This window comes from Martes martes (genome assembly GCF_963455335.1).
Source record: "Martes martes genome assembly, chromosome: X".
Taxonomy (NCBI): domain Eukaryota; kingdom Metazoa; phylum Chordata; class Mammalia; order Carnivora; family Mustelidae; genus Martes; species Martes martes.
The window spans coordinates 40,383,849-40,410,109 of NC_137897.1; the positions used below are offsets into that span (position 1 = coordinate 40,383,849).

The window sequence follows — 26,261 nt, forward strand, 5'->3', positions numbered from 1 at the left end:
TTCTTCTCTCCTCCTTGTGAGAAGCTTTAAGCTGTTTTCTCCCTTTCCCAGTTGGAATCCACCCCACCCACATGTAAACTCCTTCTTTCAGGGATCGCCATTCCCTAGCCCCATCCATTGTTTCAATTCACCAAATTGAAGCTATGGTTTTTGTCTTCTAGTTGTTGTCAGTAGAATACAAAAAACAGTTTGTGTTCAAACTTATATTGAGCAGCCTTGCAAAATTCACTTAAATCTAACAATTCAGGGGCGCCTGGGTGGCTCAGTGGGTTAAAGCCTCTGCCTTCGGCTCAGGTCATGATCTCAGGATCCTGGGATCAAGCCCCACATCGGGCTCTCTGCTCGACAGGGAGCCTGCTTCCCCATCTCTCTCTCTGCCTGCCTCTCTGCCTACTTGTGATCTCTATCTGTCAAATAAATAAATAAATAAACCTTTTTAAAAAATCTAACAATTCATTTATGGATGCTTTTGGATTTTTCTGTGTACATATGTCATCTGTAAAAACTGGAGGCTTTGGGCGCCTGGGTGGCCCAGTGGGTTAAGCCTCTGCCTTTGGCTCAGGTCATGATCTCAGGATCCTGGGATCGAGCCCCACATCGGGCTCTCTGCTCGACAGGGAGCCTGCTTCCCCATCTCTCTCTCTGCCTGCCTCTCTGCCTACTTGTGATCTCTGTCAAATAAATAAATAAAATCTTAAAAAAAACAAACAAAAACTGGGGGCTTTATTCCTTTCTAGTCACTCTTTTCTCTGTCTCACTGTATGCCACTAAGTCCTCCTGTAGTGTTGAATAGAAGTGGGCACAGTAGGCATCCTAGTTCTTATTCCTAGTCTCAGGAGGAAAGTTTTTACTGTCACCACTAAGTTTTTCTTTTTCAAAGATTTTATTTATTTATTTATTTATTTATTTATTTATTTGACAGAGAGAGTGAGCACAAGTAGGGGGAGTGGCAGGCAAAGGGAGAGGGAGAGGAAGGTTCCCTGCTGTGCAAGGAGCCCCATGCAGGGCTCCATCCCAGGACCCAGGAATCATGATCTGAGCTGAAGGCAGACGCTTAACCTACTGAGCCACCCAGGCGCCCCAAGTTTTTTTTTTAATAAACCCTTTTTCAGACTAAGGAACTTCTCTCCTGTTCCTAGTTTGCCAAGAATTTATATCATGAATGGATGTTGAATCATAGGAGATCCTCTTCTCTGCATCTGTAGAGACTAGGATGTGACTTTCTCCATTAATTACATTGGCTAAATTGTCAATTTTATTGGCATAAAGTTTTTTTCATAATTCCCCAATTTGTTTAATGTTTATGAAATCTGTAAAGTCCACTATATCACTCCTAATTTGAAAATTCGTGTTTTCCCTCCTCCTTGATCAGTCTGGGTTTCTCCTATTCATTAGCTTCTTCAAAGAACTCCCTTTGATTTTTCTTATTGCTTGTCCTCTAGAGGACAGGAAAGCAAATGTGAGGGAGGAAACTCCTAAGAGTGAAGCACAGAAAAGAGCTTGGGATCTACCAGAACTCATTAGGCGTCAGGTATAAATAGTGAGTGGGCAGGCCACTCCAGAGGCACAGGCAGAATTTGTACAATGTGTTAAATATAGTTAGTGAGTAAGTCAGTAAGTGATAGGATACACTAAAGAGAAATAGAATAAATGGAATATGTGGTGGAACAAACACGAGTGTCACTTAAAGACAGAAAGGAATGCAAAAACTAGGACACAGGTGTCCTACCACCCAAACCAACAGCTGCATTTTATCTAAACTCACCACCGGTTGCTGACACTCGGGATTATTCCATTGATCACAGATAAAACCCAGGACTGTGCCGGAAGCTAACTGGTGAGCTACAGCTGGAGCCAGCAGGAGATGTCCTTGGCCCTGGGCAACCTCAGTCTGCTTGGCCCCCTTGTTTAAACTTCGACTCTGGTCATCAGTGAGGGTGATGCAAGAGACAGGGAGAGACCGAGCGAGAACGGAGGTAAGGGTGTATGACCACTACGTAACACAGGAGTCAGGAAACGTGGTCCTTTGCCCGGTTTGCCCCCTATTCTAAAAGTTAACTTACCTGTCCCTTTCTGTTTGCTTCTTGGTGGGTTTTTAAATATATGGATCTTGTGTTTTTTAAGTGACAATAAGCCGCATCACTGGAGCATTTTTATTTTGGTCTCTGAGCCTTCCCATTCTGAGACCTCTGGGACGGCTTGGCTGGTAGTATATGAGAGGCCATCATTCTATCGAGGGAATTTCTCATAGTAACCATTCCCAGAGGAGGAGATGAGAAGGGATCATAGTTCAATTTGGAGCTCTTTCCTAAAGAAATAAGATAATAGAAAGTAACTGGTTAAAATACTGGGGTCCCAGTGCTGATCTGGGTGGTCACAGGGCCAATCAAGGGTCACAGGATCTGAGGGTAGTCTCGAGGGTCCTGGGAAACAGGTTGAAGAGCCATCATTACTTATACCATTTGAGGTTTTAGATAAAACAAGATGACAGGGGGACAGGACTCCTGGCTGGCCTATGGCCACAGCAGAGCTGATTTGGGGGCAGCATCAGGGTTATCCTTGTGGGGGGGGCTCTCCCTCTCCCAGGGTATACAAATCGGAACAAGAACGTGGGACATGGGAGGCACATTTGTTGAACACTGTGTCCCGAGCATGGGCTCTTCCCATCCCGTGTACCTGAAGTCACATCGCGGAAGCTCCTCTTCATACAGAAATCCGTGCAGACCACCTCCTGCCTCCTCCACTCAGTCCTCACCAAACACTCATCACCAATACCGTGAGATCCTGCATCCCTGAAACCCCAAGACCCCACAGCCCGCCTCACAGAGCACCTTCACTCCCCAGATCCAGCGGTCTGTCCCACATCTACCCGTACTTTTCCTCTTCACACTTGCTAGTGCTCTGCCACACTTTGCCACCTGTCTGACCCTTCTCTACTCCGCCCCACTCACCGCTAGCATTCCCGCCATGCTTCACATGCCAACCTACACCGCCCTGCCCGCACTTCCAACGTCCACTCTCGGCCCATTCACTCTGACTACATACACACTCTCACTTTCCGAGCCATTACTCACGTTCCCTTCTACTCTTCCTTCTCCAGCACCTTCCCCACTGGCTATTTACCACCTTTTTGCCTACTCTTCCCTGCTCGCCCTCTTTCTGCCCCCTCATTCCCCCACGCCCCCCCCAACTTGGCCCTTCATTACCTTCATCTATTTTCCCGATTCCGGTCCATCCGTCCATATCCTGCTGTTCACCTCCCCCTTGCTCCCCCATGGTCCATGCCTCACTGACTTCCACTCACACACAGGGCCCGTCAGCCAGCCATCTGTGTCCCAGGAAGCTGGAGTCCACGATCAACCTGAAACGGCAAGACCTGAACCCTGTCCACACCGCCCTTCAGACCTCTGACGGGCCTGAAACCCCAGGGATATTCCCTAGCAGCGGGAAGAGGAAATGCTTCCTTTCTGGTGCCTCTGCGCATCCTCTCAGCAGACGGCCCCAAAAGTAAGGCTGTCAGCCCCCATGTTTCTTCCCCAAGCTTCCTCCTCCCTGGGAAGACACTAAATGGGACACGTCTGACTTATGTAGCTCCAAAAAAGCGAACCCACACCTCGTTTTCTTGCAGGATACTTTAGGGAAAAAACAAGGCCTGGCAGGAGACAGGCAGGGTCTCAGAGGTCTGACTCACTCACCTGTCTGGTTAAATCAAAACCCTTCCCCTGCCCTGGATTTACGCAGCTTGGGTTCCCCCGTCCCACCACAGATCTAGCCCCAGTGAAAAACCGCAGTATCCTGAGGCCACAAACACAGTCACAGAGTGGGACCTCTCCCTCTGGTGCAGACAAGCTGCAACCCGGTCTTCGGCTATGTCCGTTCGGACCACGGCTCTCGATAGGTCACCAGCAGTCGTGTGACCCAGGGCGCGAGCTGCCCAACTTGCCTGGGTACTCACGCTTTTCTAATAAAAATACACACACACAAACACAAAATGAACCAATGTACATCATTTTGTTAAAATATGTAAGGATAGTGATGAGCTTTAATATAAGGTATTTTCAGAGGTCATGGAGCACACTAAATTAGGAAATGTTTTCCGGTCTCCACGATTTCAGGTTTATGTGATGTGGTCCCAGCTGACCTAAGAAGCACCGCATTTGGCACACTCAGGAAAGCGAGGCCCGTGTGCCTTTTGAACCGGCTGGCTATCTGTTGTTCTGACAGATTATTCTGTTTACTATTCACTCAAAACATTAAACTCCATATTGAACATCCGTGTCTCAAATGTTAGGAAATCCTCTATCTAGAATCTAACTTCATTATCACAGCAATGGAATAAAATATTCGTTTTAAAAAGTTTTATTTATTGAAAAGGTAGTACAGCCACAGAGCACAATTTTCAAAAGTTATGAAAGGACATAGAGGTGTCTCCCTCCCAATTCCATTCCCCCAGCCACCCACTTCCCCTGCCCTTTCCCAGAGGTAATCAGGGTTCGCAGCTCCTCACGTATCTTCCCAGAGAGAGTTGATTCATATATGCTCAATTACGTACTTGCGATTTGTTTTTATATGCGAATGGTAGCATATTATATTCATGATCCTGTACCTTGCTTTTTGCACCTAATCGTGTTGGAGATCGTCCCACATCACTACACAGATGATGTCCAAGTTCTCTTTATATATATGTATATATATAAATTTTTATATATTTCTACATACACACACACACACACGCACACGTACTTTTTTTTTTTCATTTTGTCTACCTAGGAGGTTTGCTGTATGAACATACCAGGATTTTGGGATCTAGACCCCTGTCATCTAGACAGCTTCCAACTTTTTGTTTTCACAGTGCGCCCGTGAAGATCTCTGTGTGGTCATCATTTTGTATGTACGTGAGTATATACATTCCTAGAAGTAGAACTGTGGGCTCAAAAGCCATTGCCTTTGTGGTTTTCATTACTTTGGAATCATTATTTGAATAAGTTTTTCCTGTTTCTTGCTGTTCCCCAGAGGTTCATGTGGGGTAAGAAACGGGGGCCACATTCTAGGCAGGTAAGAGTTTTTCTTAAAATTGTTCCCCCCCCCATTTGGTATTTCTTTTAGGTTTGACTTCTCCAGAGTCCATAAACCGGGGCAGCTGTAGGGCTCTTCACAAGGAACACCCCCTTCTCCTGCCCCAGCCCCTGTCAAGCGCTCCTCTCATGATTGCAGACTACTTTCTACAAATATGGCTTGTCCGAGTGATTCCTTGTCAAGGCCTCTGCCAGCCTCTCCTCAGACCCCAAATGGGTCTAGGAGACATCCCAACTCCCACCTGTCAATGCCCTCTGTTACCGTGGTGGATGTAGTCGGCCTTGCACTTGGGGGATGACCTGAACCTCAACGGTGAGTCCTCACCAGTGCGGCCCCACGTGTGCAGCCTTGAGTGTTTGCTTCGAGATCTCCTGCCCTGGCACGTGGTCCCGTCTGCCTCCGGCTGCGCTCTTGGCAGGGTTTCCGCTATCTCCTCCTTGTGGCAGATACAGAGATTACACTTCTGCTTTTGCTCCAGATACAGAGATTACACTTCTGCTTTTGCTCCTTGTAGTGTCTGGGTGAAGACTAAGATGAAAAGAGCCTGACTTTTACTCCCCATATTTAAACCAGAAATCAGAACGTACCTTTAAAACGTTGATTAGACAAAACTTTCCCTCAGTGAACCTTAACAGGCACCTTGGATCTACTCGTTAATGTGTGATGAGCTTTGACTTCCGGCTATGGCCCTTTGCGTGGGCTTTCTTTCCCGTGTGTGTTCTCTGATGTACGATCAGGTTTGATTTTTGGGTAAAAGCCTTCCCACATTCTGCACACTTATAGGGTTTCTCTCCCGTATGAGTTCTCTGGTGTACAGTGAATGTGGATTTTTCTCTGAAGGCTTTGCCACACTCAGAACACGCGTAGGGTTTCTCTCCTGTATGTGTTCGCTGATGTATTATGAGCTGGGACTTTTGGCTGAAAGCTTTCCAACATACGGGACATTCATAAGGTTTCTCTCCTGTGTGAATTCTCTGATGTATAATGAGCTTGGACTTTTCTCTGAAGGCTTTGCCACATTCATTACATTTATAGGGTTTTTCTTCTGTATGGGTTCTTTGATGTATAATGAGGTATGATTTCTGGGAAAATGCCTTTTCACATTCACTGCATTCATAGGGCTTCTCTCCTGTGTGACCCCTCTGGTGGAGCATGAGATAGGATTTCTGAGAGAATGCTTTCTCACACTCATTACATTCAAAAGGCTTCTCTCCTGAATGAGTTCGCTGATGTACACCAAGGTTGGATTTTTGGGTGAAGGTTTTCCCGCACACATCACATTCATAGGGTTTCTCTCCTGTATGAGTTCGCTGATGCACGATGAGGGTTGACTTCTCATTGAAAGACTTCCCGCATTCGGCACATTTATGAGGTTTCTCCCCTGTATGAGTTCTTTGATGTATAACAAGAGTTGACTTATCACTGAAAGTTTTCTTACACTCGTTACATTCATGGGGTTTCTTTCCTGTATGAGTACTGTGATGTATAATTAGATCAAGCTTCTGTATGAAAGATTCCCCACATTTAGTACATTCATAAGTTTTCTCGCCCGTGTGCGTTTTCTGATGGACAATGAGGTTTGACTTCTGAGTGAAGGCTTTTCCACATTCATTACACTCATAAGGTTTCTCTCCTGTGTGAGTCCTATAATGTATGATGACGGTTGACTTTTCTCTGAAGGCTTTTCCACATTCTGGGCACTCAAATGGTCGCTCTCCTGTATGACTTCTCAAGTGTATAATGAGCTGAGATTTTTGGCTAAAGGCTTTTCCACATTCAGTACACCTGAAGGGTTTCTCTCCGGTATGAGTTCTCCAATGTACAATGAGGTGTGACTTCTTGCTGAAGGTTTTCCTACACGCGGTACATTCGAAGGGTTTCTCTCCATTTTTAATTCTCTCTTGTAGACTGAGCCCTTTCTTCCGCCTGAGGGCCTTCCCACACTCTTTATATCCATGGGGCTTTACTCCAGGAGTTGTTTTCTCATACTCCGTATGGAAGAATAACTTTGCACATCCACTATCATGTTTCTTTCCTACAGAGCTTCTGGTAAATAAGTCTAAACTATCTACCATATTATTTCCAAATGGCTCATATTTATGGGACCTTTGGATTGAAGCAACAAGGTTTGTATTCAGATGAAATGCGTTTCCAAATTCATTATAGTCATGGCCAGTCTTGGTGATAATTGTTTTCTTGTCAGGGAATCCAACTTGCATCAACAGATACCTATCTTGGTCATCTTGGTGCTGTCTCTCAATCTGTTCACCAATTTGACAGACTGCTTCTAGAAGGAAGTACAATAAACCATTTTTGTAACTTAACATTATATAATGAACCTTCTTTGAAAGTGCCCTACCATATGAAAGCTGATACTATTACCTCATTTTATCTGAGTTCTAGAGAAGATCCTGACCATCAAATCCTAAGTGGAAAAAGATGAAGAAAACTGTACAGTTCTTTTACTAAACTCCCCCCTGCTAGGCTTTTTGTTACCAAGAACAATCTTGCCCTGATATGTCAGTCTGTCTTACTTCTACTTTTACATCATCTCTGATTCCTGTCAACTCTGGGGACCTTATCAACCTTTATCTTCATTTATCATATGAACTCTTAAGTGTCCAGGACTTATACAATTTCTAAGTAGAAATGCAACAGTGTGGTTAGTGGACTCAAATCTTAGACAATCCTGAATCCACATTCTTAGTCAATCAGAGAAAGATGCAGAATAATTAACCTTACAAAAATGAAGAAAAACTCAAAGATCTTTCCCCAATCTGGATTCATCCAAGCTTGCATTCACAGTTCAACCCCACCTTCTCCTGTCCACACTATTTTCACTAAAAACTATGACTCTATCAATGCCAAACCCTTCCTCATTTTCTATCACCTACATAGCCTAGTCTCCCATATTTTGCTATATTCAAAATCTAGATAACTTTCGGGTTGCCTGGGTATCTCAGAGAGTTAAAGCCTATGCCTACGGCTCAGGTCATGATCCCAGGGTCTTAGGATCGAGCCCTGCATCAGGCTCTCTGCTCCACAGGGAGCCTGCTTCCTCCTCTCTCTCTCTCTGCCTGCCTCTCTGCCTACTTGTGATCTCTGTCAAATAAATAAATAAAATCTTAACAAAAAACCCCCATAAAATCTAGATAACTTTCAAGAAGCAATTCTGTCTTTTCAAAGAAGCTTATTCTGATCATCCTGTATAACTAATTGTTGTTGATTTCTAAAGTAGCTATCTGTCCCACTCATTTAGAAAGTTAAAGTTGCAAAGCTTCGCCTTAAATAGACCATATTTCATCACCTGCAAGATGCACATTATTTCACATTTTAACACATTTCTGAACCCAGATGTACCTTATTATCAATGGCATGTCACCAATTAAGTGGTGGAAACTTTTCTTAGTGGCTATGTATTAAAATCAACTGGATCTTGAAGTCAATAAAATATGGTAAATACTTTCTGCATCTACTGAATCTTAATCATTTCTGTAGTTGACTTTTCACCTTTTCCTGAAATTTTGTATGAAAAATGGACAGAAAAGATGAAAGAGTACAAAAAAAACTACTCAGACTACCACTCAGACTTAACAGTGATAACATTTACAATAGTAATACTGAATTTGAAAATGGACCATGTTCCTATGACATCCTTAATATCATTAGCAAAAAACTCATTCTTAGGCATGAATATCAGACTCACAGAAGTTGTTTTTGCAAAATACATCTGATGGGGCCACCCAAACTCCACCAAGCGTCACAACCAATGCTGCTACTACAAAAGAAGCTCTGCTGACTCAGAGCCACGGCACTACTCTGAAAAGAAATAACTCAACACATTTCACATGCTCTTGACCATTAAGTGAAAAAAGGTGAAGAAAACTGTACAGTAGGCCACCGTACTTCTAAGGAAAGAAATCTATAAATACATACTTATATAGGCTCATCAGGTAAACAAGGGAAGAATACACCTTTACATTTTAATAAATGGTTACCTACAGAAGGAAGGGAGAGAATGAAATGCAAGGAAAGAGCTCAACTTCTTTAAATATACCTTCTTTTCTAGATTTGACTTTGGAACCAAGTCAGTATTTTATACATTCCTAAAGCAAAACTGGATTTAAAAGCATCCTGTAATAATATACCCTCATCTGTATTTCCAAACCACCATCGCTGGAAAGTCTTGGTTCTCAATGGCACCAATGTGATTACCTCAGTTGATTCACACCACTATCGACAGCAGTCTCAGAAGAATACTAACTACATTACCATCAGATGTAAGATTAACAGAAACGTTTAACCCCAGAATTTGATTTGGAAATACTAATCTTTTTAAATGAAGGGGAAGTATCAATTTGAATACATGATGTATTTTCTCTTAAAATTTTTTACCAGGTGCCTGGATGGCTCGGTCATTTGGGCGTCTGCCTAGGGCTCAGGTCATGGATAAAGCCCTGCATTGGGCTTCTCTGCTCAGCGGGGAGTCTACTTGCCCCCGCCTCCACCAGCTCCTGCTCTCTCTTTCACTCACTCTCTCTCTCAAATAAAATCTTTTAAAAAATCGTTTGTATGCAAGTTGGTGCAGCCACTTTGGGGAACAGTGTGGAGATTCCTCAGGAAATTAAAAATAGAGCTTCCCTATGACCCTGCAATTGCACTACTGGGTATTTACCCCAAAGATACAGATGGAGTGAAAAGAAGGGCCATCTGTACCCCAATGTTTATAGCAGCCATGGCCACGGTCGCCAAACTGTGGAAAGAACCAAGATGCCCTTCAACGGATGAATGGATAAGGAAGATGTGGTCCATATCCACTATGGAGTATTATGCCTCCATCAGAAAGGATGAATACCCAACTTTTGCAGCAACATGGACAGGACTGGAAGAGATTATGGTGAGTGAAATAAGTCAAGCAGAGAGAGTCAATTATCATATGGTTTCACTTATTTGTGGAGCATAACAAATAACATGGAGGACAAGGGGAGATGGAAAGAAGAAGGGAGTTGAGGGAAACTGGAAGGGGAGGTGAACCATGAGAGACTATGGACTCTGAAAAACAATCTGAGGGTTTTGAAGGGGCGGGGGGGTTGGGAGGTTGGGGGAACCAGGTGGTGGGTATTAGGGAGGGCACGGATTGCATGGAGCACTGGGTGTGCTCCATGAATACAATGAATGAATGAAAACAATGAATACTGTTACGCTGAAAAGAAATTTTAAAAAAGGAAAAGAAAAGAAACTACAAAAAAATGGTTTGTACATGGTTCCTAGCTCTGTCAATTTTTATTTTTACTTTTTTTTTAGAGACTTTATTTAACTGAGATAGATTGAGAGTGAGAGAGCACAGGCAGAGGGAGAAGCAGGCTCCCCACTGAGCAGGGAGCCCAATGTGGGGTTCCATCCCAGCACTCCAGGACCATGACCTGAGCTTAAGGCAGACGCTTAATGACTGAGCCACCCGGGTATCCCTATCAATTTTTAAAAGGCCTAGAAGCAATTCACTAGCATCCAAATTGTGGTCTCAAAACACTATTTACCACCGAAAAAACCCAACCAATCAACCAAAAAAACCAAAACAAACAAATAAACAAACAAACAAAAAACAGGGTTCCTTGGAGAAATGGCTCATTCTAGGCCAGAGATGAGAACTATATAAAATGAGCCTGGAACATCCTGTAATACCAGAAAGTTTCTGCTGGCCAGAGATAAGGCAGTCTGATTCATAATGAGGATAAGGCAGTGGATTAAAAAACAAAATATTGATTTTTTTTTTAAAAGACCTATTGGGGCGCCTGGGTGGCTCAGTGGGTTAATCCTCTGCCTTCGGCTCAGGTCATGATCTCAGGATCCTGGGATCAAGCCCCGCATCGGGCTCCCTGCTCAGCGGGGAGCCTGCTTCCCCCTCTCTCTCTGCCTACTTGTGATCTCTCTCTCTCCCTCTCTCTCTCTGTCAAATAAATAAATAAATCTTTAAAAAAATTTTTTAAAAAGACCTATTAGTCACCTTTTGAATGATGCTATAAAACCAACTCATTATTTTTAAAACTGGTAAACAAACGGGAAATCGTATGTAACTCAAATGGAACTCCTGGAACGCACAATATAAGTAACAGATGAAAGGCAATCAGTCTTCTTTATAGAACTATTCCAGCTAATCAACAAAGAAGGCATGACAGAATATCACCATTTTGCAACATTAATGAACAGATACAAGCAATGACCACTGAGAACTCATAACTACAACAGATAACCATGCATTACATGCCTCCTGATGAGAGGATGTCACACCAGCTAGGAAGTGAACTTGCTTAAAGAAAAAAAAATAGTAAAACCCTGAATCTGGTCAAACTTCAAAATCTAACCATCAATTTACAAGAAAAAAATAAGGGACAGAAGAATATGTTAAGTAGGGTACTTAGCAAAGTCCAGAACATGGGAAACTAAAGACAAATTAACCAGTTACTTAAAAGGGGGGAGGAGATAGCTGGGAATCGTTTGTACGTTATGAGAAACGAGAACGCAAGGAGCTGTGAGAACCCTCCACCCCCAGATCCTCATTTCTCAATACCATCCCCCACTAAAAGGGATCAGAAATCCTTGGAGAAGTGCTGATTCTAGGTCTGAAACAGGGCAAGTACAGTGTGAACCTGGAACATATTTCTGTGCTAGAAAGTGCTCAGAGAAGGATGGGGTCACGTTAAGAGACGGAGGAGCCAGCCCGAAGGGACTCCTACTAGGCAAACTGAGGACAACTGGAACATCAAAATGAGTAACGATAGAAGACATTAGTGCATTATAACATCCTGAAAAATAAAACTCTGAGTCCATACTGATACTAAAATGCATTCATTAAAGGGACAGGGTAAGAGAAGAATGCCAACTTATAAATGGAGAAGGAATGATGGAGAATTCCCCCTTCTTCCAAACATCTTATAAATTGATTCAGGCAAGAATCCTCTGTGGGTGATAAAATCACTCAGTAAAAATTTTTGAAAACAGGGTATTAATCATTTGGCAGCTCCACAAAATGTTAAACATGTGGTTTAACAATCCCACTCCTATGTCCATACTCAAAAGGAATGAAAACATTCATCTCCATAAAAAATTCTACATGAATGTTCATAGCAGCTTTCTAATGGCCAAAAAGTGGGAACATCCTAAATATCCATCAGCAGATAAATGAACAGAAGTGGTGTAATACAGACAACAGAGTATCACCCCACCATAAAACCGAATGAAGTCCTAATACATGCTACCCCGTGGAGGAACCTGGAAACCATGCCGAGTGAAAGAAACCAGACACGAAAGGCCACATTTTGTATGGTTCCATTTACGTGAAATCTCCAGAACAGGAAAAAGCACAGAGGCAGAAAGTGGTTGCCAGGGATGGGGGAAGGAGGAAATAGAGACTGACTAATGACGGGTAAGGCTTCTTTCTGGGGTGATGATAATGTTCTAGAATTAGATAATGGTGATGGTTTCCTACCTTGGCGAATATACTAAAAACCGCTGCATTTGTATACATCAGAGAGAGTGAAGTTTGTGGTCTGGGAATTCTCTCTCAATAAAGCTCTTTTTTTTTTAAAGATTTTATTCATTTATTTGACAGACAGAGATCACAAGTAGGCAGAGGCAGGCAGAGAGAGAGAGGAGGAAGCAGGCTCCCTGCTGAGCAGAGAGCCCGATGCGGGGCTTGATCCCAGGACCCTGAGATCATGACCTGAGCCAAAGGCAGAGGCTTTAACCCACTGAGCCACCCAGGCGCCCCAATAAAGCTATTTTTAAACAAGGATAATCAAGATGTTTTAGGAGAGCAAACTTGATAGGATTATCTAGACTGGATGGAAATAGGTAGCCCAGGACGGCGTCAGGACAGTAGTGCCGATGCCTGGGACTCAGAGGGGCCTGGCTTCAGATAAGGCAGTGAGAAGCGAGACTGGGAGAGGGCGTGGGGCAGGACTGGCACTTACAAGACACTTAGCCACTGGGAGAAAAAGCTGTGCAGAAACTTTGGGGTGAGCACCAACTTAAGGGGAGTGGTCTAGTGGGTGTGGGACAGGGGCAAGTGGTGTCAGTCCTATGTCTGATGTATTCATGTCCCTGTCCAACAAGATCAAAGGGTCACAGCGCTTCTCCAGACATTCCTGAAAGCTCTTTCAGATGTACTTGCCCCTGGCTGATAATCGCCCCTGGCTGACAAGCTAGCACCCCCTGTCCCCGTCATCTTGAGTCGATCCCACTCACCTGGGAAGCTCCAGAAGGAGATTTTTGTTTCTCCCAGGCATGGCTCTTTGACCTCCAACTTGAGGATGAGGTCTGGTTTGGTCCCCTGCGGTCCTGCTAATGAGAAATGACAGTGATACCTCCTGGGTCTTCAGAGAGCCTCTGAGAAAGAGGGTGGTGGGGTCTGGGGCAGCGTGGGAGACCCACTCACTTGACACAATGGTCCAGTGGTCAAGTCGAACCATTCCACTTGGGTTTTGAGTTCACAAACACCCTGTGAGGAAACTTCGATCCCCGGAACTCAACGTCCGAGGTTTCAAGCAGTTCAGAGACCTTACAAGTTTTCCAGAGCGAGCAAGGAAAGGCCCTCTATCAGACACAATAGTCACGAGCAGCAAAATGACCTGAGGAGGCCATTCTTACCCACAGAGACCAGGTTGCTGTACGTCTCCAGCATCACTTCTCGGTACAGAGTCTTCTGTGGAGGGTTCAAGTACTGCCACTCCTCCGGGGTGAAAGCCACAGCCACATCCTCGAATGTCACGAGTCCCTGTAATTGCACATTCCTTGTACTCCAAAATACTGACCACTGGGTGAGGAGGATGAAATGCAGGGAACTGCTGACTGGGTTCCCAGTTCGTGATGATGACTTAATACCAGACGCCTGCTTTGTTGGGAAATCACAAGCCCCAGCAGAAAGACTGATCCATCGAGTATACGTACTGTTCCGTAAGTGTACAGAATGTATGTTGAACGATGTGGTATTTGCACAAGGAAAGACAGTCCAGTAGGACTAAAAAGAGAATCCAAATGCCCTCTGGACACCTGAGTTAGGACAAAGTTGACATGGCAAGGCACGGCGGGGAGATGATCTTTTCAAATAAATGTGGACGGATTACTGGGTATCTATGGGGGGAAATCACCTTTAGCCACTAACTCACCATACGCAAGAATCCGCTACAGAGGAATTGTAAATCTAATGTGAACAATAACACAAGGAGGTGCCTAGAAAACAGGACAGGAAAATGTTTTCATGGTCTTGGTGGAGGGAAAGAATTCTGAAACAAGATGTGGAAAGTGCTACTCATGAAGGAAAAGATCTGTAAATGTTACAAGATTAAAAGTACAACAGTCAGGGAAATACAAATCAAAACCACAATGAGACAGACACCACCTCACTCCTGTCAGAATGGCTAAAATTAAGAACACACAAAACAACAGGTGTTGGCGAGGATGTGGAGAAAGGGTAGTGGGGATGTAAGCTGAGGCAACCACTCCAGAAAACAGTATGGAGGTTCCTCAAAAACTTTAAAATAGTTTATCCTACCCTTACCTACCCTACAATCCAGCAACTCTGCTACTAGCTATTTACCCAAAGGATTCAAAGATACTGACTTGAGGGGAACTGGGGGGCTCAGTCGGCTAAGCCTTTGCCTTTGGCTCAGGTTGTGATCCCAGGGTCCTGGGATCGAGCCCCGCATTGGGCTCCCTGCTCGGCGGGAAGTCTGCTTCTCCCTCCCGCACTGCCCCTGCTCATGTTCCCTTTCTTGCTGTGTCTCTCTCTGTCAAATAAATAAAATATTTTAAAAAAAGGTACTGACTTGAAGGGATACATGCACCCCAATGTTTATAGCATCATTATCAACAATAGCCAAATTATGAAAAAAGAGCCCAGTGTCCATCAACTGATGAATGGATAAAGAAGATGTGTTATATATCTACAATGGACTAGTACTCAGCCATAAAAAAGAACAAAATCTTGCCATTTGCAATGTGGATGGAGATAGAGAGTATTATGCTAAGTGGAATAAGTTCGTCAAAGAAAAATAAATACCATATGACTTCACTCATATGTGGAATTTAAGAAACAGAATGAGGAAAGGGGAAAACAAAAGAGAAAAAGAGTCAAGCCAAGAAACACTCTTGACTGTAGAGAACTGATGGTTGCCAGAGGGGAAGGGGTGGGGGATGGGTGAAACAGGTGAAGGGGATTAAGGAGGGCGCTTGTCATGATGAGCACTGGAAGTGTTGAGTCACTACACTGTACACCTGAAACTAATAATACACTGTGTCTTAATTAACTGCAATTTAAATAAAAACAAAAAAGGTAGAACAGTAAAAAGGCAAGCCTGAAATGGGGAGATTATCTGCAACATTCAACATTGATAAAGGGATCTTCTCTGGTGCATATAAAACCCCTGCACATCAAGAAGAAAGACAACACCAAAAAGCCGAGAAGAGATGTGAATGTGTACTTCACTAAAAACAAGATCCAAATGGCCTATGAACATAAGGAAATGTTCTCCACCCGATTAGCACTCAGGTAAATGAAAATTTAAGCCATGCTGAGACACTCCTGTGCCCCCACTAGAAGGTCATAATGAAGCAGCCTAAAATAGCGTAAGACTGTGGTGAAATGAGAACTCCCACAGTTAGCAGGAATAAATACTGGCAGAGCTGCTTGGGGAAGTTGTTTAACAGTGCTTACTAAAGTTAGTGATTTGCATGCGGTACGACGCAGCAATTCTTCTAGGTACACAGCTTCAAGAAAATCATGCACACACGCTCTAGAAAACAAGTGCAGGGATGTTCACAGAAGCCCTACTTCTAAAACTAAATCAGGGAAAAAAATCAGATGTCCCTCAACAACACAAAGGGAAACTATGGCAGTCATTCAACGGGACCTCGTGTGGTGAAGAAAATAAATGAATTACAAACTGAGTAACACAGATGAATCTCACAGATGTACTGAAGAGCAGAAGAATCTAGACACAAGAGTATATGCTACACGATTCTATTCATATAGAGAGTAAGAGCACAGGCAAGGCTAATCCATGATGTTAAAAGTCAGGCAAGGGCACCTGGGTAGCTCAGTCGTTAAGCATCTGACTTTGGCTCAGGTCATGATCCTAGTGTCCTGGGACTGAGTCCCACATCGGGCTCCCTGATTGGCGGGAAGCCTGCTTTTCCCTCTCTCACTCTCCCTACTTGTGTTCCCTCTCTCAGTGTCTCCCTCTGTCAAATAAATAAATAAATAAATCTTTAAAAAAATAAAAGGCGAGTGATTACCTTTGTGGGTGGTACTGGTTGGGAGAGGGCATGAGTGGGGATTCGGAGGTCCTCGTCCTCTTCTAATCTTGACCTGGGGGGTGACTAGACAGTGTGTTCACTCTGTGATAACGCACCAAGCTGTACACTTATAAACTGCTTTTCATGTATAATTAAATGTACTTTATATCTTTATACTTAAAAATTAATTTTTAAAGATTTTATTTATTTGACAGACAGAGATCACAAGTAGGCAGAGAGGCAGGCAGAGAGAGAGGAAGGGAAGTAGGCTCCCTGCTGGGTAGAGAGGGCTCAATCCCAGGACCCTGGGATCATGACCTTAGCTGAAGGCAGAGGCTTTAACCCACTGAGCCACCCCGGTGCCCCAAAAATTATTTTCAACAGAAGTGCAAAGGCAATTAAACGGAAAATGGGAGTTCCCATTTCAACAAATGGTGCCGGAACAATTGGATATACGTATGCAAAAACAAAATATTCCAATAAATATCTCCAACATATATAAAACTCAAAACATAAAACAGATCGCAGACCTAAATGTGAAATCTAAACCTATAAAATTTCTAGAAGATACAGGAGAGGCACCTGGGTGGCTCAGTCAGTTAAGCGTCCAATTCTTGATCTCAGCTCAGGTCCTGATCTCAGGGTCATGCGTCCAAGCCCTGTGTTGGGGCTTTAAAAAAAATACACTCACACAGGAGAAAATCTTTTTAACCTTAGGTTAGTCAGATATTTCTTAGATGGGAGAGTGAAATTCAAGAGACACTGTTAAAAGAAGAAAAAACCACAGAATGAAAGAAAATATTTACAAATCACATTCTGGCAAAAAAAAAAAAAAACTGTATTGAGAATATATAAAAAGCTCTCAAAACTAAAAAAAAAAAAGGCAAAAGAAAGATATTAAACCAAAGAAAATATACAAATCACAAATAAGCACACAGAAAGATATTTAACACATCATTAGTCCTGAAGAAAGTGCAAATTAAAACCACAATGGGAGTTCCAGACAGCTCTGTGGGAAGACCATGAAATCACCTCCTTCCATGGACACAACGAACTTACAGCTCTACATACAGTAATTTTCCTCTATAAAGGACCTAAGAACTAGATGAACAGCAGCACCTCCACAACAAAAGACAAAGAGACACAACGAGAAGGCCAGGAGAGGCAGAGACAGAACCTCACGTGGGACACGACACCAGGAGTGGAGACCCCACAATCGGAAGAGATCACAAAAATATGGTACTCTACTCAAAGAGTAAAGGGACTGTGGCCCACATCAGCACCCCCGACCCTGGGGCCTGCACCAGAAAGCCCCCAAAATGTTTGGTTTTGAAAGTCAATGGCGATTAAAGCCAGGAGAATCAGAGAATGTAGGGAACAGAGAGATCCCTTGAAGAGATTCTTCAAGGGCTCTCGTGCAAAACTCACCCACCCTGATATCCAGCGCAGAAGCAACAGACTGAAAAGTGCCTAGACCATAAAGGAGAGAGACACACTGACTAATTTTCAAGCAGCTGCCACAGAGACAGAACTTACAAGGATTTTGTCTGGGAAAGGACGTGCTGACCAACATTTTTGCAATCGCATCCTAATTTGCTGATGATGAAGCCGTCAGGCACCATTCTGGGTGCCTACCAGCACCAGAGGGCATGTTCTGCCCATCCCACACTGTAATGGGGCTGGGTTAGCCCCCCACACACCCTGCAAGGCATCCGAGCCACAACAGAGCTGGGTGAGCAACTCAAGCACCATGCGACCCTCACAGAGACCAAGCCATGGGGAGGACAGGTGAGCATCGCAAGCCCCATTGTCCTTGTTCAGTGGCCAAGATGCCAGCAGGACCGGTCAGTGCCCTGAGCCGCACCTTCCCACACAGTGGCTAAGCTGCACATGGACAGGGTGAATGCCCTAAGCCCCGCCCTCCCCATGCAGAGACCAGGCCACAGGGAAAGGGAAAGCAGCTTGCATCCCACTCTCCCCATGCAGCAGCCCACCCACAACAGAGCTGGGCAAGGGCCCTGAGCCCTGCCCTCCCCACACACAGCTGTGGCCCCGTCACAGCCAGCATGCACATGCAGCCCACACAAGGGACACCCACAGAGTGCCAGGCTCTGGTGGCCAAGGGAGACTTTTGGGCCACACGGAACATTTCCTACACAAGACTGCTCCTTCAAGACCAAGGGAGGTAGCTGTTTTACCTAACACATATAGACAAACACAGAGAAACAAGCAAAATGAGGAGACAGAAGAATATTCTCCAAACCAAAGGCGGCGGCAAACCCTCAGAAAAAGACCTTAATGAAATAGAGATAGGGAGACTCCCTGACACAGAATCCAAAGTAATGGTCATAAAGATGCTCACTGATCTCAGGAGAAGAAAGGACAAACACAATAAGAACTTCAACAAAGAGGGACACCTGGGTGGCTCAGTCAGTTAAGCATCTGCCTTCAGCTCAGGTCACGATCTCAGGGTCCCTGGATCGAGCGTCAGGCTCCCTGCTAAGTAGGGAGTCTGCTTCTCTCTCTCCCTCTGCCTTCTCCCTCTGCTCGCGTTCTCTGTCACAAATAAATAAAATCTTTTTTTAAAAAAAAGAACTTCAACAAAAAGAAAAAAATATGTGGGTCCCTAGGTGGAACAGTAGGTTAAGCGTTTGTGTTCAGCTCAGGCCATGATCTCAGGGTCCTGGGATTGAGCCCTGTGTCGGGGTCCCTGCTGGGCAGGGAGTCTGCTTCTCTCTCCCCCTTGGCCTCTTCCCCCCACTCATGCACATACTCTCTCTCTCTCTCTCTAATAAATGTCTTTTGGGGAAAAAAAGAAAAATATGTAAGTACCAAACAGAAGTTATAACTAAACTGAAAAACACACCAGAAGGGTTCAAAAGCAAAAGAGATTATATAGAAGCACAAATCAGAGAAGCAATGGAAAACATACAGAAAGAGCATCAAAGAGAAAAAAAGAACTAAAATAGTAAGGATACCTTAAGAGAACACTGGCACAACATTAAACAGAATAATAGCATTATAGGAGTTCCAGAGGATAGGAGAGAAAGGATCAGAAAATTATTTGATGAAATGGCTGAAAACCTCCCTAACCTGGGGAAGGATACAGACATCTGTTTCAGAAATTCAAAATCAGAGTTCAAAATCAAATGAACCCAAAGGGAAAACACTCCAAGACACGTTATAATTACAGTTAAAGTTGGGGCGCCTAGGTAGCTCAGTGGGTTAAGCCTCTGCCTTCAACTCAGGTCATGATCTCAGGGTCCTGGGATGGAGCCCCGCGTCAGGCTCTCTGCTCGGCGGGGAGCCTGCTTCCCCCTCTCTCTCTCTGCCTGACTCTCTCCCTACTTGTGATCTCTGTCTGTCAAATAAATAAAATCTTTTTTAAAAGATGGTTAAAGATAAGAATACAGAGAAAATCTTAAAAGCAGAAAGAGAAAAGCCAAGTATTACAAGGAAACCCCAGAAGTCTGTCAGATTTTTCAGCAGAAACATTTAGACCAGAAGGGAGTGGGATTACATATTCAAAGTGTGGAAAGGGAAAAACTGCCAGCTAGGAATTCTCTACCCAGCAAGGTTATCATTCAGAATTGAAGGACAAATTAAGAGTTTTTCAGAGAAGCAAAATCTAACAGAGCTCATCACCACTAACTGGCCTTACAAGAAATGTTAAAGGGATTTCTCTAAGCTATGAAGAAAAGGCACAAATTAATATTTAAAGAGGGGGCGCCTGGGTGGCTCAGTTGGTTAGGCATCCAACTCTTGATTTCAGCTCAGGTCGTGATCTTGGGGTCCTGGGATCAAGCCCCATGTCTGGCTCTACTCTGAGCAGGGAGTCTGTGTGATGGCTCTCTCTCTCTGCCCCTCCTCTCTTTTTCTCTCCCCCCACCAATAAATAAATCTTTAAAAATAATAATAATAAAATAAACATACAAAAGTAAAACTGCCACTTGAAAAGGTAAGTAAAAATTAAAGACAGTGGATCAACCACTTATAAAGCAAGTGTGAAGGGTAAAAGACAGAAATAGTAAAATTAACTGACAGTAAAATAATTAGGGGCACCTGGCTGGCTCAGTCAGTAGAGTATTTGATTCTTCATCTTGGGGTTGTGAATTCAAGCCCCATGGTGTGTGTAGAGGTTACTTAAAAATAAAATAAAAAAAATAAGGGATACATGAAATAAAAAGATACAAAATGTATCATCAAAAATCTAAAATTTGGGGGAAAGAGTAAAAATATAAAGCTTTGCTTTTGAATGTGTTCAAAATTAAACTACTGTCTACTTAAAAATGACTGTTACATACATGTTATATGTGAACCTAACAGTACCCATGAAGAAAAAAATTTCAGTAAATACATAGAAAGGAATCTAAACATAACACTGAAGAAAATAAACCACAAACAAAGAAAGAGAAGAAGAAACAAAGAGGAACTACAAAACAGCCAGAAAACAATTAACAAAATGGCAGTAAGTACATACCTATCAATAATTAAATGTAAATGGACTAAATGTTCCAATCAAAAGACACAGGGTAGGTGAATGGGGATAAAACCCTTTTATATGCTGCCTACAAAAGACTCACTTCAAACCTAAAGACATGCACAGACTGAAAGTAAAGGGATGAAAAAGGATATTTCATTTAATAGGCATGAAAAGAGACCTGGGGTAGCAATACTTGTATCAGACAAATTAGACTTTAACACAAAGACCATAACAAAAGACAAAGAGGGGTACTACACAATGATAAAGGGGTCGATCCAACAAGAGGATATGGATTTGTAAACGTCTATGCACTGAACATAGGAGTGTCTAAATACATATAACAAATATTAACAAAAATAAACAGAAATAGACAGCAATATGGTAATAGTGAAGGACTACAACACCTCACTTACATCAATGGATAGATTATCCACACAGAAAATCAGTAAGAAAACACTGGCCTTACACAATACATTAGACTAGATGAATCTAATAGATATATACAGAACACCCCATCCAAAAACAGGAGAATACACATTCTTGAATGCATAGGGAACATTGTCCAGGGTGGACCACATGTTAGATCACAAAACCAGTCTGACAATATGCTATTAAACAACCAAACAAGAAATTGAAAAGAAATCAAAAGGTAACATGGGGAGTGCCTGGGTGGCTCATTCGGTTAAGTGTCCAACTCTTGGTTTCAGTTCAGGTCATAATTTCAGGGTCTCATGACTAGGCCTCAAGTCAGGCTCTGAGCTCAGCAGGGAATCTGCTTGGGATTCTCTCCCTCTCTCCCTGCACCTCCCCCCACGTGCTCGTGCGTTCACACGTACTCTCTCTCTCTCTCTAAAACAAGTGAATAAAAATCTTTTAAAAAAGAGAGATAACATGACACAAATGAAATGGAAACACAATGTTCCAAAATCTTTGGGACACAGCAAAAGCAATTCTGAGAGAGAAGTTCATAGCAATAAAGGCCTACCTCGGGAAACAAGAAAAACATCAAATCAACAATCTGTCTTAACACTCAAGGAAATAAAGAAAGAAGAACAAAGGCCAAAGTTAGTAGAAAAAGGGAAAGAATAAAGATCAGAATGGAAATAAATGAAATAGAGACTAAAAGCACAATAGAAAACATCAATGAATAAGAGCTGGTTCTTTGAAAAGATAAACAAAATCAACAAACTTTTAGCCAGACTCAAGAAAAAAAAGAGCCCAAATAAATAAAATCTGAAACAAATGAGGAGAAATTACAACCAATACCATAGAAATACAAAGGATTGGGGGCACCTGGGTGGCTCAGTGGTTAAAGTCTCTGCCTTCAGCTCGGGTCATGATCCCAGGGTCCTGGGATCGAGCCCTGCATTGGGCTCCCTGCTCGCCATGGAGACTTCTTTCCCCCCTCTCTCCCTGCCTGCCTCTCTGCCTACTTGTGATCTTTGTCTGTCAAATAAATAAATAAAATCTTTTAAAAAAAGAAATACAAAGATTGTAAGAGAATACTATCAACAACTATACATCAACAAATTAGACAACCTAGAAAAAAATGGATAAACTCCTAGAAACATACAATCTTCCAAGACTGAATCATGAAGAACCAGAAAATCTGAAGACCAATTACTAAGAATGAAACTGAATCAGTAACCAAAACAACTCCCAAAGAACAAAAGTCCAGGTCAAGTTGGCTTCCTCAAATTATTCCAATTCTTAAAGAAGAAGGAACATTTCCAAACTCATTATACAAAGCCAGCATTACCCTGATCCCAAAACCAAAGACACTACCAAGAAAATTACAGGCCAATATCCCTGATAAACCTAGATGCAAAAGTCCTCAACTAAATATTAGCAAATCGAATTCAATAAAACATTAAAAGGATCACACCCCATGACCAAGTAATTAATTCCACTTGGAATTAATGGTTTAACATCCACAAATCAATGAGATACACCAAAAGCACTGACAAAATTTAACATTCATTTATGATAAAAACTCTCAACATAGTGGGTATACAGAGAAGGTATGTCAACACAATAAAGGCCATATATGACAAACTCACACCTAGTATCATACTCAACAGTGAAAAGGTGAAAGAAAGCCTTTCCTCTAAGAGCAGAAACAACAGAAGGATGTCCACTCACCACTTTTATTCAACATAGTACTTGAAGTCCTAGCCACAGTAACTATGCAGAAAAAAAAGAAAGAAAAGGCATCTAAATGGGAAGAAGGAAAACTGTCACTATTTGCAGATGACATAATATTATATTGAAAAAAAAAAACCTTAGGGCACCTGGGTGGCTCAGTTGGTTAAGCGACTGCCTTCGGCTCAGGTCATGATCCTGGAGTCCCAGGATCGAGTCCCACATCGGGCTCCCTGCTCGGCAGGGAGTCTGCTTCTCCCACTGACCTCTCTCCTCTCATGCTCATTCTCTCTCTCTCTCTCTCAAATAAATAAATAAAATCTTTAAAAAAAAAAAAAAAAAAAAAGAAAAAAAACCTTAAAGACTCCACCAAAAAACTATTGGAATAAATTCAGTAAAGTTGCAGGACACAAAATTAATACACAGAAATCTGTTGTGTATCTATACACTAACACCAAAACTATCAGAAAGAGGTTTAAAAAAAAACAATCAGATTTACAAATACATCAAAAAAACCCTAAAATACCTGGGAATAAATTTAACCAAGGACATGAAAGACATTTATTCTGAAAACCATGAACCACTGATGAAAGAAACCGAAGATGACACAAATGGAAAGATACCATGCTCACAGATTGAAAGAAATATTGTGTAAGTGCTATGGCTAAAGCAATCTACAGATTTAACACAATCCCTATCAAAATACCACAGGAATTTTTCACAGAACTGCAACAAGTAATACCAAAATTTATATGGAACCACAAAACATCTCCAATAGACAAAGCAATCTTGAGAAAGAACAAAGCTAGTATCATGCTCCTTGATTTTCAACTATACTACAAAGCTACAGTAATCAAAACAGTATGGTACTCGGACAAAAACAAACACATAGATCAATGGAACAAAATAGAGAACCCAGAAATAAACCCATGCTTATATGGTCAATTTATCTAGAACAAAGGAGGCAACAATATAACAATGGAGAAAAGACAGTGTCTTAAATAAATGGGTGCTAGGAAAAGTGGGCAGCTGCATGCAAAAGAATGAAAATGGACCACTTTCATACACATATATAAAAACAAGCTCAGGGCCCGGGGAACATAGTAGGGAGATTATTCACTCTTCTTGGAGTGCATGCCTGAGAGACAGCCCTCATGGAGACACCTCCCCAGGAACAAAGAAGTTGGCCAGAGCCATTTCAATTCCCCAACCCTCAGCATACACGGAGCCATCTGTGGCAAGCAGCACGCAATGACACTGGCTACCTAACTTGCTTACACAAAGCCTCATGCCCCTGCACACAGGTGGAACAGTGCTGCTCAGCCCCAGCATGGCAGGCCCCTCCCCCAGACACCAGCAGAAACCCCTGTCCACATCACATCTCCTGACCAGGGAGTCCTCTCTGCAGGGCCTCAGTTCCAGTGAGGTTGGTAACAGGTCTCATTTAACAAGCAGACCACAGCACATCTAGTTCAAACTTGTCACATTCAGGCCAGGGACCAAGCACTGCCCACAGCAGGCAAGACGAGCCTCTGCAGATGATTTTATTTTTTAAGAGCAGCCAGCACACGACAGCTGAGCACACGCAGCACACACAGGAGACACTCTGTGAAGTGCCAGGCCCTGGGCATTACATGGCCCCTTCATTACTTTCAGAAGCAGGAGACATAAATGGCTTCTCTAACACACAGAAAAAAGCCGAGGATTAGATAAAATGTGAAGACAGAGGAAACTATCTTAAATGAAAGAACAAGGCCACAGTCAGAGATCTAACCAAAACAGATGTAACCAACACACCTCATGGAGAATTTAAAGCAATCATCATAAGGATACACACTGGGCTTGATAAAAGAATAGAAGACATCAGTGAGACGCTTGCCAAAGAGAAAAAAAATTAAAATAGAATCAATCAGGGGTGCCTGGGTGGCTCTGAAGGTTAAGCATCTGCCTTTGGTTTGACTCTCAGCTCATGTCTTGATCTCAGAGTCATTAATTCAAGCCCCACATTGGGGCGTCAACTTAAAAAAAAAAAGGACTGACCAAAGATGAAAAGGACAATAAACAAGATTAGAAACACGCCTGACGTTAACAAACAGCAGGCTAGAAGAAGCAAAGGAATGAATTAGTGACCTAAAACACAAAGTAATGGAAAGTACGTAATGAAGATGAAGAAAAGAGAGAGAGAAATTATGCAACATGAGAATAAACTTAGGAAACTCAATGACTCCATCAAACGTTACATTTGTATTACAGGAGTCCCAGAAGAAGGAGAGAAAAGTGGGGGCAGAAAATTTATTTGGAGAAATAATAGCTAAAAACTTCCCTAATCTGGGGATGGAAACAGACATTTTGATCCACAAAGCACAGAGAACTCCCATCAAAATCAACAAAAGCAAGCCAACACAAAGACATATTGTAATTAAGTCTGTGAAATATACTGATAAAGAAAAAATCTAAAAAGCAGTAAAATAAAAGAAGTCCTTAATGGCACCCAACTGACTCGTTCAGTAGAGCATGTAACTCCTTATCTCGGGACTGTGGGTTTGAGCCCCATGCTGGGTATAAAGATGACTTAAAAAATAAAATCTTTAAAAAAATTAGTCCTTGGAGCACTTGGGTGGCTCAGTCATTAAATGTCTGCCTTTGGCTCAGGTCCTGATCCCAGGGTCCTGGGATCGAGCCCCGTGTCAGGCTCCCTGCTCTGTGGGAAGCCTGCTTCTCCCTCTCCCACTCCCCCTGCTTGTGTTCCCTCTCTGTCTCTCTCGGTCAAATTAATAAAATAAAATCGTTTTAAAAATTAGTCCTTAACATACAAGGTTAAGATCCATAAGGCTAGCTGCAGATTTATCAAAAGAAACTTGGCAAGTCAGCAGGGAGTGGCATGATCTATTCCAAATGCTGACTGGAAAACTCTGCAGCCAAGAGTACTCTACAAAGCAAGGCTAGCATTCGGAATAGAATGAGAGATAACAAGTGTCAGACAAACAAAATCTCAGGGAGTCCATGACCACCAAACCAGCCCTGCAAGAAGTATTAAAGGGGACTCTGGAAAGGAAAGACCAAGAGTGACAAAGGCAAGAAAGGCACAGAGAAAATCTCCAGAAATAACAAAACAAGAAATAAAATGGCAATAAATGCATATCTATCAATAATTGCTCTGACTATAAATGGACTAAATGCGCCAATCCAAAGACACAGGGTGTCAGAATGGATTAAAAAAAAACATTAAGACCCTTCTATATGTTGCCTATAAGAGATTCATTTTATT

At 42.7% G+C, this 26,261-nt stretch overlaps 1 protein-coding gene across 5 annotated transcripts in view; it reads right to left on the reverse strand.

The window, feature by feature from the left end:
* Positions 1-4,760: 4,760 nt before the first annotated feature.
* ZNF182 (zinc finger protein 182) overlaps positions 4,761-26,261 on the reverse strand; it is a 30,766-nt gene continuing 9,265 nt past the window's right edge. For 2 of the 5 annotated variants that reach the window (XM_080831276.1, XM_080831275.1), the window contains 3 exons: positions 13,723-13,849; positions 13,321-13,416; positions 4,761-7,363 (listed from right to left, as the gene is read on the reverse strand). In XM_080831276.1, coding sequence (XP_080687402.1) covers positions 5,730-7,363; positions 13,321-13,416; positions 13,723-13,849 — 1,857 coding nt within the window. In that variant the 3' untranslated portion in view covers positions 4,761-5,729. The remainder of the gene's footprint in view (positions 7,364-13,320; positions 13,417-13,722; positions 13,850-26,261) is intronic. The other 3 variants (XM_080831277.1, XM_080831278.1, XM_080831279.1) reach the window with 2 other exon arrangements.